The sequence below is a fragment of the Arachis ipaensis genome, chromosome B09 (assembly GCF_000816755.2).
Source record: "Arachis ipaensis cultivar K30076 chromosome B09, Araip1.1, whole genome shotgun sequence".
NCBI lineage: Eukaryota > Viridiplantae > Streptophyta > Magnoliopsida > Fabales > Fabaceae > Arachis > Arachis ipaensis.
The window spans coordinates 69,426-83,628 of NC_029793.2; the positions used below are offsets into that span (position 1 = coordinate 69,426).

Genomic DNA, 14,203 nt, shown 5'->3' on the forward strand with positions numbered 1-14,203 from the left:
TAGAGAGATGGATTGATAAGGGTAAAGTCGGCAAATATATATTATAAACAATCCACCGCTATATGGAAAATAAATTGTACTGTGAAATCAGTTATTCTATTTATGAACAAAATTTCCTGCATTTACTCACAAACTGCAATTTTTCTTCGTGAAGCAAAACCTATTGGAATGAAATCACAGGTCTGTTCCACAAGAAGGCTACCAGTGCAACCAACCACCCACTGGCCATCAGCATTTCGAACAAAACCAAAACCGGAAAGCTGATCCGACCAGAGAGACACTGGCGTCATAGTTCACCCTCGAAGTAGTCATAGGAGGTATCCTTTAGTGATCAAAGATGGAACCAGTTCTCTTTGGACAGAATCCGTCCATAAGAACTCACTGATATAGTGCCGAATTAACAGGTGTTGCGCGATGTTGAGCGGATTGGTGCTAGCTTGGGAGTTTGAGTGTTCAGACATTATTTGTCAGACTGAGCTTGGAAGCGTTCTTGTTAACTCAGAATTTGCTTCCTTCTGTGCATAGGGGAAGCAACTAATTCTGCAGCGGATGCTGTGGCTATGTATGCAGCAAGGAATCAGGATGATTATGCTGACCTTGGAGTGACTTAGCTGAACTTATTCATATTCAGAGGGACTTGTCCTGTCCATTTTTGGATTGTTTCCTCTGTTTCCTGTTTTTGTTCTATATCAAGTCACCAAAAAAAAAAAAATCACAGGTCTGTTACCGAAATATTATGAACAAAATCCCCAGACCACTAGATAATTGATAGAACAGCATCAGCCATAAGCAGCAGAAAAACTTGGGGGGATCTTCCTCCTCACTCGTGTACTGACTGATCTGGTCACACAGAAAGAGAGTGTGAATTCAGGGAAAAGTTCACAAAACAAACACAATCAAGTCTCTCTTGCAGAAAAATTGACTTAACAGCCAAAATACTAGATAATTACACCCCCTCCCCCTTCTTTTATTTTTATTTTGAAATAAAAAATGGGTTGTCATTATTTTAAAGTCTTAAATGAATATTTATCCACCACACATTCACAATCGAACAATGATAATCTGTTACGCTTGTTAGATTTTAATTGAACTCATTAGCATACGCTGTTAATTGAGAATCTCTTGGCCTTCATAGAGTCCATTCTTTGTAATCTTCTATCCTTGTTAGTATGCAAGTGTGTGTTTTTGTTATAAATTCTATATATATGAAACTTTAAAGTTGAGAATCACATAATTGAACAATGAGATAGATATTGGCAGTAGAAGCATATCATAAATAGTAAAGAAAATATAGGAAGGCAATATATATGTTATACAAAATTATTAAAAAGAACCAAATTTAAAGAGAAGGACCAAATTTTCTTTACAGGTAGAAAATTACAATTTTCTTGTTATAATTTATGTGTGGAGCTACCAAAATTAATTTGAAAAGAACTAGACAATATTGTACCTAGTTAGTCTGGTTTTAGCAGTTGCCAGAAAAGAAGAGATACATCATAGAAATTAATTAGCAGAGTGAAGGATGTTTACCGTTTGTTGTCTTGGGTGGTTTCACGCTCTCATTTGCAATAGACGATGAAAAACGCCTTTTTGCAGAAGCTTTTATCAAGGTCTCATCCTTCTTTGTGGATATCAGAGATGAGTAAAGAATAGCATCAACAGCTTTACGCTGCTGTTTCCGTTTTGAAATCTCAGAAACCCCACTTTTAGTAGTACATTTAACTTGATCTGCATGTTTTTTTTTGTGACAGCCTTCCAATGAGGATGCAGAAACTTCATTACTATTACTCGTATCCCCTCTGGAACACAAATTTGGTCTATCCAAATCTGAAAGTTTTGAAGTTTTCTGTCTGCCACCTGTCTCTTCAACTACATGGTATGCGCTGCTCCTTGTGTTCTCAAATTTTGATTGCCTCTTGCCCAATATTGTCTCTACCCTATCGATCTTCATCTTGTCTTTGCCTTCTTTTCCATTGTCAAAAACCCGTTGTTCTGTTGTTGTCAACATACCATCGGAGCAGCTTCTGCTTTCACATTTTGCAGCGAGACAAGTCAAGTTCTTGATGGAGTTACGTTCATCTAGGGATTTCTTTTCCTTACATAAAGCACTTTTCCCCAAAGCTTTGTCATCCCTCCTACCCTTAGACTTAACTTCAGAAGCTACACGTTTCTTTTTACTCTCAAAACCATCTTTGTCATTATCCTTAACCTCTCTTTCATGCTTCGGTTGTCTTATGACATTATTAGAATTCTCAAGAAAGTCTTTATCTTTACTAGCTGTTTTGAAGATTGAATGATATGGCCTTTTAGCAGTCATAATCAAGTCTCTTTCTTCAGCATCCTTCACAAGAGAAGCCCAGTTATGGTTTGTTTGTAAAGTCCTTGCATTACCAAAAATCCAAAGTGACAACTTGGCCCTTGTTAAGGCGACATTCATCCGTCTTACATCAGCAACAAATCCAATAGTGCTCGAGTTTCTTTCAGATGCAGCATTGCTCAAAAGTGCTGCTCTTACGGTAGAAAGTAACAATATATCCACTTCTCGACCTTGGAAGCCATCCACAGTGTTAAATTCGATTTCAGCTGTGCTTGAAGATCCAAATGCATCAAGAAAACGAGATCGCAGAAGAGAAAGTTGAGACTTGTATGGAGTAATAATTCCAATTCTTCCTCCAGTAAATTCAGTTGGGAACCTGAGAAGCATTCATATAGGGTTCCATAATTCATCAGATGAAACAGAAAAAAAAAAAGAAAAAAAAAAAAGAGAGAATCAGTCAGTAAATGTGTACCTTTTCTGGAAAAACCTTAGTACCTCAACTGCTGCATCAGCCTCATGCTCATTACAAAGTGACATTGCACCCATGTTTTTTCCACGAACCTCCCTACCATCAGTGATATCATAGAATACATAAGGCCCAAGACACTTGGTCTGATGAAATGGTGCTGATTTGCGAGACATTTGGCTCCCATTTAGTAATTTATTGTCATAGAAATGCAGTGAAGGGAACCTGCATATCTCTGGATGCATCCTATACTGCCATGATAAAAAAAAAAATCAAGGATTCAGCTTTCACTCATAAAACAGGATAATGTAAAATTATAGCCATCCTTGCCTAACAAAATTAAGCTAAAATAAGAGCATCATAGGAATAATAATATGCAAAACTTAAGCTGTTAAGGAAATTGACTATCATATACAAAATACAATCAGGCAGGGTTGATCATATGCTGAAAATGTTCTACAGCTCATCATTATTATCTCAAATGACTAAATTCAAAAAGGAGTAGCACTGAGTTTGAGCCATTGAAATTCCTATAATGACCTTAAAAACCTACAAGCAGAAGAGCTTCAGCCAAGATGTTTGATGCTTCTTAGGTGTCTTTTACAAGTTGGAATCTTGAAAGGAATTGCTTGATGAGTAAGTCTCTTAATTGGAAAAGAAAATTTGGGCTTCCCATGAAGAGAAAACCACACAAGCAGGGGCGGAGCTACATACAGAGAAAGGGGGGCAGTGGCCCCTTCTAATTTTAATTTTTTACATGTAAATTATATATAAATTTCAGTTTAGCCCCCCTTAAAATTTTATTTTAGTCTTATTTTATTGTGTAAATATTTTTGGCCCCCCTCTAATATTTCATCTAGCTCCGCCCCTGACACAAGATCTCTCATCGGAACCAGGAAAGGAAATCTGCACCATGGCAAGCCTTCAGCTTGAATAGATACATTTGACCATGTTAATGCATAAAACATGAAAGATAAGTATACGATGAATTGAACTCTCTAATCCCTTCGCATGCATACAGACTAACTCATCAATATTAAAGGGTTCTCAAATCCCTCTTCATATACATCAACATGACTCCCTAATAAAAAGAATGGTTGGATGCATAAAACATGAAAGATAAGTATACCATGAATTGAATTCTCTAATCCCTTCGCATGCATACAGACTAACTCATCAATATTAAAGGGTTCTCAAATCCCTCTTCATATCCATCAACATGACTCCCTAATAAAAAGAATGAGTGATAAAGAGATAAAAACCAAGTTTGAAGATTGAAATTTCTCCTTCAAATTCAAGCATTTTATTTCAGAAAAACAACCTTTACTTTCTTCAAAGCTTTTGCAACTAATCAAAAGAAACAGCTGAAAATCCATATTCAGTACACTCCAAGATTCACCAAATATACAAAATGCATATTCCATATGGGATGGATTCCACTTTTACAGTCAGTGTAGAAATAATCAGCATCAATTTCATAATATAGCAATGCACCACACATATTCTAGTCAATCCTTTTTATATCTCTACTCAATCCTTCTCAATAGTAAATAAGAATTGTGCTGAATTGATTATTCAGTCAAACAAGGCAAACTAAACGGATAAACCCTAAACCTTAAAAACAAAAAGAAATTCTTTTAGACCATATGCTAAGTTGCTAACAGTCTAACCCCCCAATACCCAAGGAACCTCAAGCCTGCAATGATTGCTCCACCAAAATATATGTCATACAATGAGACTTCAGATCAGATCCAATAGCAAACTATGTACCTGCTCAGTAAGCATGATAACAGGATGCCCTGCCCTTTGTAAACGTTCAAACATGCTGCACTCGTAAAGATATTTACTCGCAACATTTGAGAGGACAGTTGCAGGAAGTTGCTTTGGGTCACCAACCTTAGATAATTTGCAAATGTCAGTATAACCTCTTACCTTATAGCAGAAGTTCAAAAGCCTTTTTAAGTACACTTACCATTATGCATTTGGTTCCACTTGACTTTAAAAGCTGAAGAGGAATCAGAGTAGCAGGTTCTAGAGCCTGGAACAGAAAAACAGATCAGGAAAAAAAAGGAAACAAGATGATTGCAGATAAATTATCTATAACAGAACAAAGGTATGTTTACTTGGGCGGCTTCATCAATGACAACAGCATCAAAGAGAGTAAGTTCAGATGGACCACCAAATTTGGAGCTTAACATTGTTTCAGAGCAAACTCCATAAAGATCACCGCCACATCCACTTAATGTAGTTACCACTATTTCAGCTTCCATCAGTATGGATTTCCGCAGCTTATTCCTAAGACTCCTGGTTTCTTCATTGACTTTCTTCTCCTGAGCCTGAACATTACTAAGATCTTTATATAGTTGGTGTTTCTGTTCATAAAGTTTACGCAGCGTCACTTTAATTTCTGCATCAGACATTTCTTTCACATCCCCCACATGAGAGTCATCATGCAGGTGACTTCTAACATTAGAATTTCCATCCCTTAGGTCAGCCCGTTTGGATTCATAGAACCTAATAGAATCAACTAATTTCTCTAAATTAGAACGAAGAACCGTTGACAAATCTACCTTCATATCTTTCTTCCCCTCATTCAAGTGCATCTTCTCTTCTGTTACACGTTGATCAACAAGTGTGTCAATGAAAAATGGCAGTGAATTTGGATGGACTGTTTTTGCATTTCCAACCCTCACAAGATAAGGTTTGTACATTTTTCCATTACTTCCGTAAAGACCATCACTAGAAATTCTTGATACCAACTCATCCACTGCAGCATTAGATTGAGCACAAATAAGCACTCTTTGTCTCACAGAACTTCGAAAATATTTCAATGAACTTTGGACATCTTCACTCATTTGTCTTGCCAAGGCTGCATCTTGCCATGCCCTCGCAATGGCAACACTCTGGCTAATTTTGGGTCTTGAAAAGGGAGAGAGAGAATTCTTGTTCAAATTTTCATTGAAAGCTCGTTTTAGACAATTCATCTTTAGAGAAGTGGAAGCGGAAGCTAGAAGGGCACTGACAATTGCAACAATAGTTCGTGTCTTCCCAGTTCCTACATTTACATGAGCATATAAGCAAACTTGTTAAAAATCATTATTAAAATTGTAAGGCCTTCCATGAATAAAGACATAGGGTAAATCAATTACCTGGAGGACCCTGAATAAGAGACAGTTCACTATTTTTCTTGGGTTCCACCCTTCCGATAGAAGCACTAATTGCTTGAAGTTGGCAGACATTAAATGATGATCTCAAAGTTTGTTGTAAGGACAGGCACAACTTATTGAGATCTGCTTCTTTAGTTCCACCAAGACAAACGGAATCATTGACAGGACTTAAAATAAGCGGAAGCAAGGGGATGGCTTTTACCGATGACAATGCATGGAATTCTCGAATTTGTGGGGTAATACTCATTATACGGCAAGCATGCCATTTACTTCGTTCAGTGAGATTCCTTCTAGCAAGATTTAAACGTGAGGAACCATTTTGAAGATAGAACCTGATAAGAACAATACTCAAACTTCTTTTATTGTCTTTCTCACGCCTTTCAACCTGCAAACACATTGATGACTGCTTTAGCATGACAGGTTTGTTAGCCTGCTTGTTTTCAATTGCATTACTTAGCAACACTACATTCATTGACCATGCTTGAGGGCAGCCTGACTTAGCTCCAAAAAGGGCAAACAAAATGCAAATCAACTTGGACGTTAATTGAAATAATTGACAGTAAGCCAAAATCAATTGTCCAATTTATAATTCTATTTATGAACAATGACTAAGTATTGGAATGATTTCGTTTATAAGAGAAGGTTAAAAAGAGTTAATAAAGATTAGTAGGATGGGTAAATCTTCATGCTTCAGTCAATCATGGCTGAATGTGCCAATAAAGTGGATCTTTTGGTAAAAGTCACAGTATGTGGGAAGAAACAATGAACCTGTACTAGCCTAAGTTGGTGAAAAATAATAATAGAAAGGTTTTTTTCAGCTCATTGAGGTGGACTAAAAAGAAACATTATGCCTTCACTACTTCTGTAATTTACTTTACCAAGAGTCATCATATAATTTCCTACCAAATTATCAAACTTCCCATTTTCCAACTACTCCATACCACAGCTTAGAAAAATTAACTCTAGGACTTCATGTACTTGCAAGAATAAAACTTTAGATGACAACAGTCACATTCACATATGAATGACAGTATACCTTTCCAACCATATGAACTTCCTGAGAAGACTTTTGAGGAGGTTCTTTTGATAGCAAAATGAGGTCATTTTCTGAAAAGCTCTTACATGCTGCAGAATCACTGTCATCATGGACAAAACGAACAAAATGAAAATCATCAACTCTCTCCACTGACATCACTGAAAGGTTCCCATAAGCTGCATCCTCCCATGAAGACATCTCATGAAAAGTATTCTGTATCTGTGCTTTAAACTCCTCCAAAACTAACGGCCTGAATATCTCCACATATTGTTCTGGTGATTGAAAATAAACAGGAACTTCCTTTAACTTCCCAACGGTTTGGGTTTCATCTTTTCTTGTGGATGACAATCCAACTGTGGCAAAATAATTTGTTTCAAGAATAGGTTTATACCAATCATCCAACCTAGGTGGCTTGAATCTGTTCTCTGGGTTCTTTAATTTATATAGATTGACAGAATTGTTATCAAGAGGTGTTTCGAGTTGAATAACTTGCCTTCTCACAACCGAAGTAGGCTTCGGTACATGCAATGGAATACGGCCCACAGGTTTCACTGCAGGCTCTAGCTGGCTGTCTTCAGCATCCTGAGAATGACTTGACATTTTATTGTTTTTACTTGATTTAGTATCACCAGTTTTCGGAACGGCACTGCTGCAAGATTTGTTCGGTTTTTTAACATTAACAGCCTCATCAGAAAGTTTTGTGAAATTGACCCTATCCTTGGATTTCAAGCTTACTTCCCTGCTTTGAGTGCCTAGGCCTTTTGAATCAGCAAAAGGAGTGACCACAGGTTTAATATGTAAACTAAAATTACTGGAGTTCTGTTTCTCAGAAGAAAGGATGGGAGAATCAGTACAAATATTTTTTTGGAAGGGCTCCATTATTTTCCCACAGAATTCCATACTTGAAACATTTTGTTTTACAAGGTCAGCATTCAGCAAGCTTTTACCAGCATCACAAAACATTAAGTTGCCATGAGAGACGCGGTTGCCTATCTCATTATCTGATAAAATAGACTTATTGGGAGACACTTTTGCTTCCCCTTCATCATCTGAAAGAATAATTACATCTTTAGTGCCTCTTTTGCAAGACATCATTGTAGAGTCAAAAATTTCTAAACCTTTATCAGCCATAGTTGAAGAGTGCAAATCTGAAGTAAAAGGGTTCTTCTCAAAGGACAAGCTTTTACACATTGATTTCGGTGTCATATTTGTCTCCCGAGAATTATGAGAAACTCCCCTAGATAGAGAGACAGACAGGTGAGACACTTGTTTTATCAATTCCTCCCAAGGACAACCATCTAAATCAATTAGAAACACGAAACATGTTAATGATATGATACTAACAGGTATTACCAAAACACAACTTCAAACATGATCGTGTGTGAATACAATATCAAAACTCACCATAGGAAATAAGATGTTCAATGGTCATGATTGTTGAAACTGAAGTTTTATCACAAAATCGTTTGAATAGATTGAGTAACTGAATAACTGCTCGCTTCCAATAAACAACAACAACTTTAAGTGATGACCTTCCCCATTGCATGAGATCATGAAGCCATTTGAAATCCAATTTATTTTGTACATGCATTCTGAAATTTCCATGCTCTTTACCAAAACATATGTGTTTGTCAACAACGATAGGCAGGACCTCGAGTAGCCTAACACAAGTCATCTGAAATAACAAGGAACTATGAAGGTAAAGATCTTCATGGTTCTAAAAGCAAGATGTTGATCTGAAACAACAACCAAACTGTAAAAGAAAAGAAGCAAAAAATAAACTGAAATGTGATCATCCATACTTAGTCTCCTCATTCTTCCAAATCCTAACAATCTTACACCTAAATCACTTGATATGTATTTTAACTACGTTTTGGAAAAATGATATTAGGATCCAACTATTCAAGCATCAAATTATTTAAACCAAGCAACATTCATTCTAAATTTTGGACAGCAGAACCATGGTATCTTACAACTTGTCTGTAAAATTGATCACCAAAAGAAACACAACTTTCCTGATTGGATGCCAATAAATGTTAAAAGCATTTATTCTACATGTAGCTTTTTAAAGAGAGATAAAAATAAAAGCAAAGCTGTAAGCACATAACTGATACTAAAGAAGAAACAGGATGATACCTGACAAAGATTGTAATCAACAAACTCCCTTCCTTTTACCAAGCACTTGCAAAAAATAGGCCATGCCATTTCAGATATTAAACCACCAAATTTATATATTGTTTTTGGTTCAACATTAGAAACATGTTTATCCATTTCCAGGGGCAGAGAATCAAAAGCCGGTTGCTTCAAAAACCCGCCTTGTGAAGAGAATTTTGGCATCATTAAATCACTATCCATTTTTCCCGGTAACTCTTGAGGAGATAATTCCCTTTCTTTGAGTAATTTATATAAAATAAACCAAAAGTGATGTAGAGAATGAAACTTCGACATGACAGAATCTAGTTGGACCTGCAAATAAAATGAAATTACTGAAATGGCAGAGATAAAGGGAATAACAATTGAACGACCACTAGACAAAAGTCATTTTACACCAAAGTATTATTTCCGATGCAGAAACACATTATCAAAGTCACATAATCTGACTGGACATAGAAAGACTTTGGTGTAGCATCAAAAGCTACAATTTAAAGGGCTTCATGACAACAGGGAAGCCAGATGTCTGTTTAAGTATGTTACTTCGGCAATTTGCTGACGGATTTGACAAAAGGAGAATGTCCACCTCTTCAAGGGCACATATTTGCCAACCAAAAAAAGCTACAAGAAATTGGTATGGATTTTCTCTAGCTAGGGGATCTACTTATGGTTGTTTTAATGGAGTTTACAATATGCAAAGAAAATGGATAGCTTGGTTGCTTTCTTAAGCCACTTTGGTTACTGTTCCTGAGGATCCCTATCCTTCCACTTAGTTGCACTTCTCTCTTCAAACTAGTGAAATTTCCTCTTTTATACACACACACAGAAAGGAGATAAAGTAAAGAGGATCAGCATTGACCAAAATATTATCAAGACATCTTTCCCGAAAATATTACCAGTCTCATAGCATGCTTAAGGCCCAAAATAATTGCATACAATGACAGCTCTTGCGAACATAGGAACTTTATTCCACATGAAAGACCCCGAGTATTTGAAACTTGTTCTAACACAGACTTTCCAAACTGTCTAACATCCTGCACGGGAAAAATAAATTATAATATAATATACGCTATATTCAACAAATAAGAAAAGAATGAGAACAAATTCATTGGTTCTCAACAAGGTAAATAGAGAAGAATGTGATCTACAGGTTCTATACAAATTTGGCATATTTACATCATTTGGATCCAAAAGTGAAAGGATCAAGCTTTCACTCATGACAGGTTGCCATGTCCACTGACTTTGGAGCGCTCCTTGACCCATCTGCACTAAAAAATATGCAGCTAACCTGTTTGCAACTCCAAAAATAATTAGCTAATAAATTGAAAACCAAAAATTTATCATAAGACCACAAGATACTCAAACTTCAGTTTAGCATAGCATAAATAAAAATTCAAACTAGTTATAGGACCTGTTAAATGTTCTTATTAAAGGAGACGACATTGCCAACACTTCAACTGAATTTTTAGACTTTTTTCCATCTCCACCATCATCAGAACCAGTTGGAATCTTCCACCCAAATGAAGAGGAAATTTCTGCAGCATAAGATGAAAGACAAGATCTGACTGGAAGCACTGTTTCTGAACTCTTCTCAAGTTCTATCATTGGAAAACGAGATCGTGCCCAGAAGATGGCCTGGGAAAATGAAATTGGTAGGACTGAGGGACTGATATCAACTAAAACATCAACCCATAACATTGGAATGCACATCCACTCACGGAACTCTTGATAGATTATTCTAGCCTGCGCACTGAATTGAGCCCAAGAACAATCACCATCCTTCATTGCACAATTTGGAATAGCTTGGAAACAAATATCATCACTTTCATCATCCAACTCAATAATGACCTTGTTTTCCATGCTACTCTCAGTGTTTGGATTTGTGCAGCAGCTCAGCACTGAATTCACTAAAGCAGCAGCATCTGATACTATGATAATCTGTATAAGGTCAAATGCAGGTTGCCTTAAGGAACTGTGAAGTGAGGAGTCCTTCAGAGATGACACCAGGGCAGGTCCCCTGTTCAACATAATGTTGAGAAACAATTAAGCAAATGCATTAAAAGAAGTCCTAGTATATCATAAAGATCTTAATTTATGGTGAAGTTCATCTATATTATGCAGCAGTTGTTTAGTATTGACTTCTCAAACAGTTCAGTACGAAAATAAGATCCAAAAAAGGATATCCCCCAAGCCTTAGAGCTGTGACAATGGAAATGCAACAAGACCAAATATTCTGCTACACCTCATTAAAGTCATCTGAATGGTTTTTCCCAATTCTCCCAGACACACTATAATGAAGTAACATGATCAAGCTTAAAGAGATTCTCTAATAGGTAAACAGTCCTAGCAGGATACCATACCATACATATTAGGAATGTTACAAATGTTCACTTGCTCATAAAGTTTTGTTTATGCCTATAAATTTCATAAAAGGAATATTTTATTCGTCAACCGGAAAAAAAAAAAACAAAAACAAAAATAAATAAACAAATAAAAGACTCACAGAACTTGTATCTCTAGTCACAAATACAATCAAGAGGATTTCCTATGTATCCTGATAGATAATACGAGAGTTTATGTCCACTGCATGAATGCATTGTTAAATTGAACATAGGAAAAGGTATTTCTTTTTCCAGCAAACTATGACTAGTCTCTGCTAAATTTAATTCAAGCAAGAAAAAAACAAGGACAAAAGGGGAGTAACCGAGTACATACCACATGTGTGAACACTCAAAAGGAGGGCAAGGTGGGTTCATCCTATATCCTCGGTATACAACAAGTAATGCTATCTGAAAAGACAATTATTAAATATATAACAACTATACAAGAGAAACCAATATGCAGCATCAATGGCTACAGCCAAAAAGCCTATCACTAGCCACTCATTGCATAGCCATCGTGCAAACACCTAAATGTGATAACCTGATTTGCCAGTTTTCTCGTTAGAATGCTGAAGTTACTGCTCACTGGCACTTGATGGAGGAGAAAATAGAGAAAGTGTCTACGCTGTTTTTCATGCTCACCATCTTGAAGAGCTTCAAGAGACTGGAACCCAAAGAATTATTTTTTTCCTTTTTAAGAAAAACACACAAAAGAAAGAAACAAACACCGGTTATGCATACATGCCTGTAGGAAAGGTTGGAAAAGGCCAAAAATATCTTTATGGATTTTCTCGTTGTGAGTATGGAAACATTGACCAAGTAGGGTATTGCGCATTACACTTGGAGGCAATGTAGACCTTAACCAAAGCTTGCAACCTAGGATCAAGCACAAAGAATTGTTATGCGAACAAATATAAATCTGAAAAAAGGAATATAAGAGACAGACAAAACATACCAAGCATTTCAAATAGTAGTCTCAAGCAATTAACAGCATGTGAGAATTCAAGTGAATCGCCACTAATATGATTGAGTACAATATCTACAAAAAAGGGGTATTGTTCCAATATCCCTTCTTCAAAAGTTGTAGGCTCCAAGAAGCTAAGCCTTCACAAAAATGTTTATAAAAAGGTACCATCAAAATAATAGCAAAGAGATGACTAGGCTAATGACTGATACTACTGAATACACTCTTACAATGATTTGATGCCAATCCATAAAGACACACGATCCAGCTGGGCTCTTGGTGTTGAAGTATCCAAAGCCAATGGTAATGCATCAGCCTCTAAACAGCCAATAAATTTCTTGAGAAGTGGCTGCAAAGGTTCCAAGTCCGCTCCTCTCCTACACACAAACAAAAAGCATTGATCGTTAATAAAACAGACTTCTAAATGTCCAACAGCAGAAAACAAGATCCGGAAACAGTGACAAAAGGGAATGTTAAAGTTCATTTTTCATCCATCCAAACATAAGTTCAAGCTTCATGCCTTCTATATCCAAGTTTAATAAAAGAAGGGACATAAGTTGCATTCCATTTGTTAGCGCATCATCAACTCATACAGATTACAATTAGTGGAGCCGAAGCTCTTTCATGCCAAATTGCCAATCAACAAGTACCTCAATTTTCCCATAGATTCTGCTAAGCGATATCCAACAGAACGAACACTTCTCTTGCAAAATAGTAAGGCATATACTCCCTGTAAGCAAATGGTTCACCACGTAAGCAATCTAGAATGCTACATTGGCATGTAGAAGCACGATACACAGCAAGGATTAAAGTATATATAATACCGGAAATTGTTGATGCCCAGACAAAGCTAATTCGTGTTTACAGTCAATAGCTTCAACAAATACCTCAAACTCATTGAATAAAGGCTGATAACCTAAGAGGACTGGGAACATTAACACCTGCATTAAATGATTGGAGGAACAAAATGAGGCTTTTTAAACACTAAAATCCAAAACAGAATTAAAGAAGCAGAAATAAATTTAGCCATAAAGAGGAGCCTTATCAGTGGATATAATTCCAAAATTCCAACAAACAGAATGTATGTATCAAGTGTGTCAAAACTTGGGATAGTGGAAAGCAACAGGAAACACACCTCATACAACAAGTTAACTACTTCAGCATAATCGCATGCAGGATTATATTCTTCCCCTGCTAACTTTGTGTTGATATCTCTCAGATGTAATGTCACCCTCTCATTATCAAGCTTATGCAAGACATCAAGAAGAGGACCAATAGAGCTAGACTCGTACTCCATATTGTACATGTCTTGGGCTTGATGATGCTGAGAAACGCATTGCAAACAGTGCTTCATTTCATCAGATATTCTCTTCCATAAAAGCCTAAGAGGAGAATCATGACGATCGTCTTTGAAGTAATTGTAAAAAGTCTCCAATAAGGGACCCATTATATCCCAAAAGCCACACCAAAAATGACTTTCACAAGGCAAGCAAATTAGAAAATTATATGCATCTGCAAACCTGACATTAAGTAAAGGTGTTAGATATGAAACTACCAAAGAAACAATGTCTCAATTCCCCAACAAGAACATAACTCCATTCCATCAATGCAAAACAACAACAATGAAAACGGGTTACATTGATGAAATAACGCCCATTTCCACCAATAATAATAATAATAATAATAATAATAATAATAATAATTCAAGTTATAAATATGAC

General features: G+C 36.4%; 1 protein-coding gene across 8 annotated transcripts in view; it reads right to left on the reverse strand.

Moving 5' to 3' along the window:
* Positions 13 to 14,203, reverse strand: part of LOC107617542 — a 15,106-nt gene continuing 915 nt past the window's right edge. Inside the window, exons 2-23 of one of the 8 annotated variants that reach the window (XM_021110277.1) lie at positions 13,618 to 14,002; positions 13,307 to 13,423; positions 13,133 to 13,212; positions 12,713 to 12,859; positions 12,474 to 12,622; positions 12,264 to 12,394; positions 12,060 to 12,182; positions 11,853 to 11,926; positions 10,549 to 11,154; positions 10,314 to 10,425; positions 10,034 to 10,171; positions 9,123 to 9,452; positions 8,391 to 8,661; positions 7,480 to 8,284; positions 6,987 to 7,086; positions 5,933 to 6,335; positions 4,907 to 5,838; positions 4,756 to 4,821; positions 4,554 to 4,679; positions 2,790 to 3,034; positions 1,531 to 2,693; positions 13 to 840 (exon numbers count right to left, since the gene is read on the reverse strand). In XM_021110277.1, the coding sequence (XP_020965936.1) occupies positions 821 to 840; positions 1,531 to 2,693; positions 2,790 to 3,034; positions 4,554 to 4,679; positions 4,756 to 4,821; positions 4,907 to 5,838; positions 5,933 to 6,335; positions 6,987 to 7,086; positions 7,480 to 8,284; positions 8,391 to 8,661; positions 9,123 to 9,452; positions 10,034 to 10,171; positions 10,314 to 10,425; positions 10,549 to 11,154; positions 11,853 to 11,926; positions 12,060 to 12,182; positions 12,264 to 12,394; positions 12,474 to 12,622; positions 12,713 to 12,859; positions 13,133 to 13,212; positions 13,307 to 13,423; positions 13,618 to 14,002 (6,523 nt within the window). In that variant the 3' untranslated portion in view covers positions 13 to 820. Of the gene's footprint in view, positions 841 to 1,530; positions 2,694 to 2,789; positions 3,035 to 4,553; positions 4,680 to 4,755; positions 4,822 to 4,906; positions 5,839 to 5,932; positions 6,336 to 6,986; positions 8,285 to 8,390; positions 8,662 to 9,122; positions 9,453 to 10,033; positions 10,172 to 10,313; positions 10,426 to 10,548; positions 11,155 to 11,852; positions 11,927 to 12,059; positions 12,183 to 12,263; positions 12,395 to 12,473; positions 12,623 to 12,712; positions 12,860 to 13,132; positions 13,213 to 13,306; positions 13,424 to 13,617; positions 14,003 to 14,203 lie in introns of those variants that run through there. The other 7 variants (XM_016319315.2, XM_021110275.1, XM_021110276.1 and 4 more) reach the window with 7 other exon arrangements.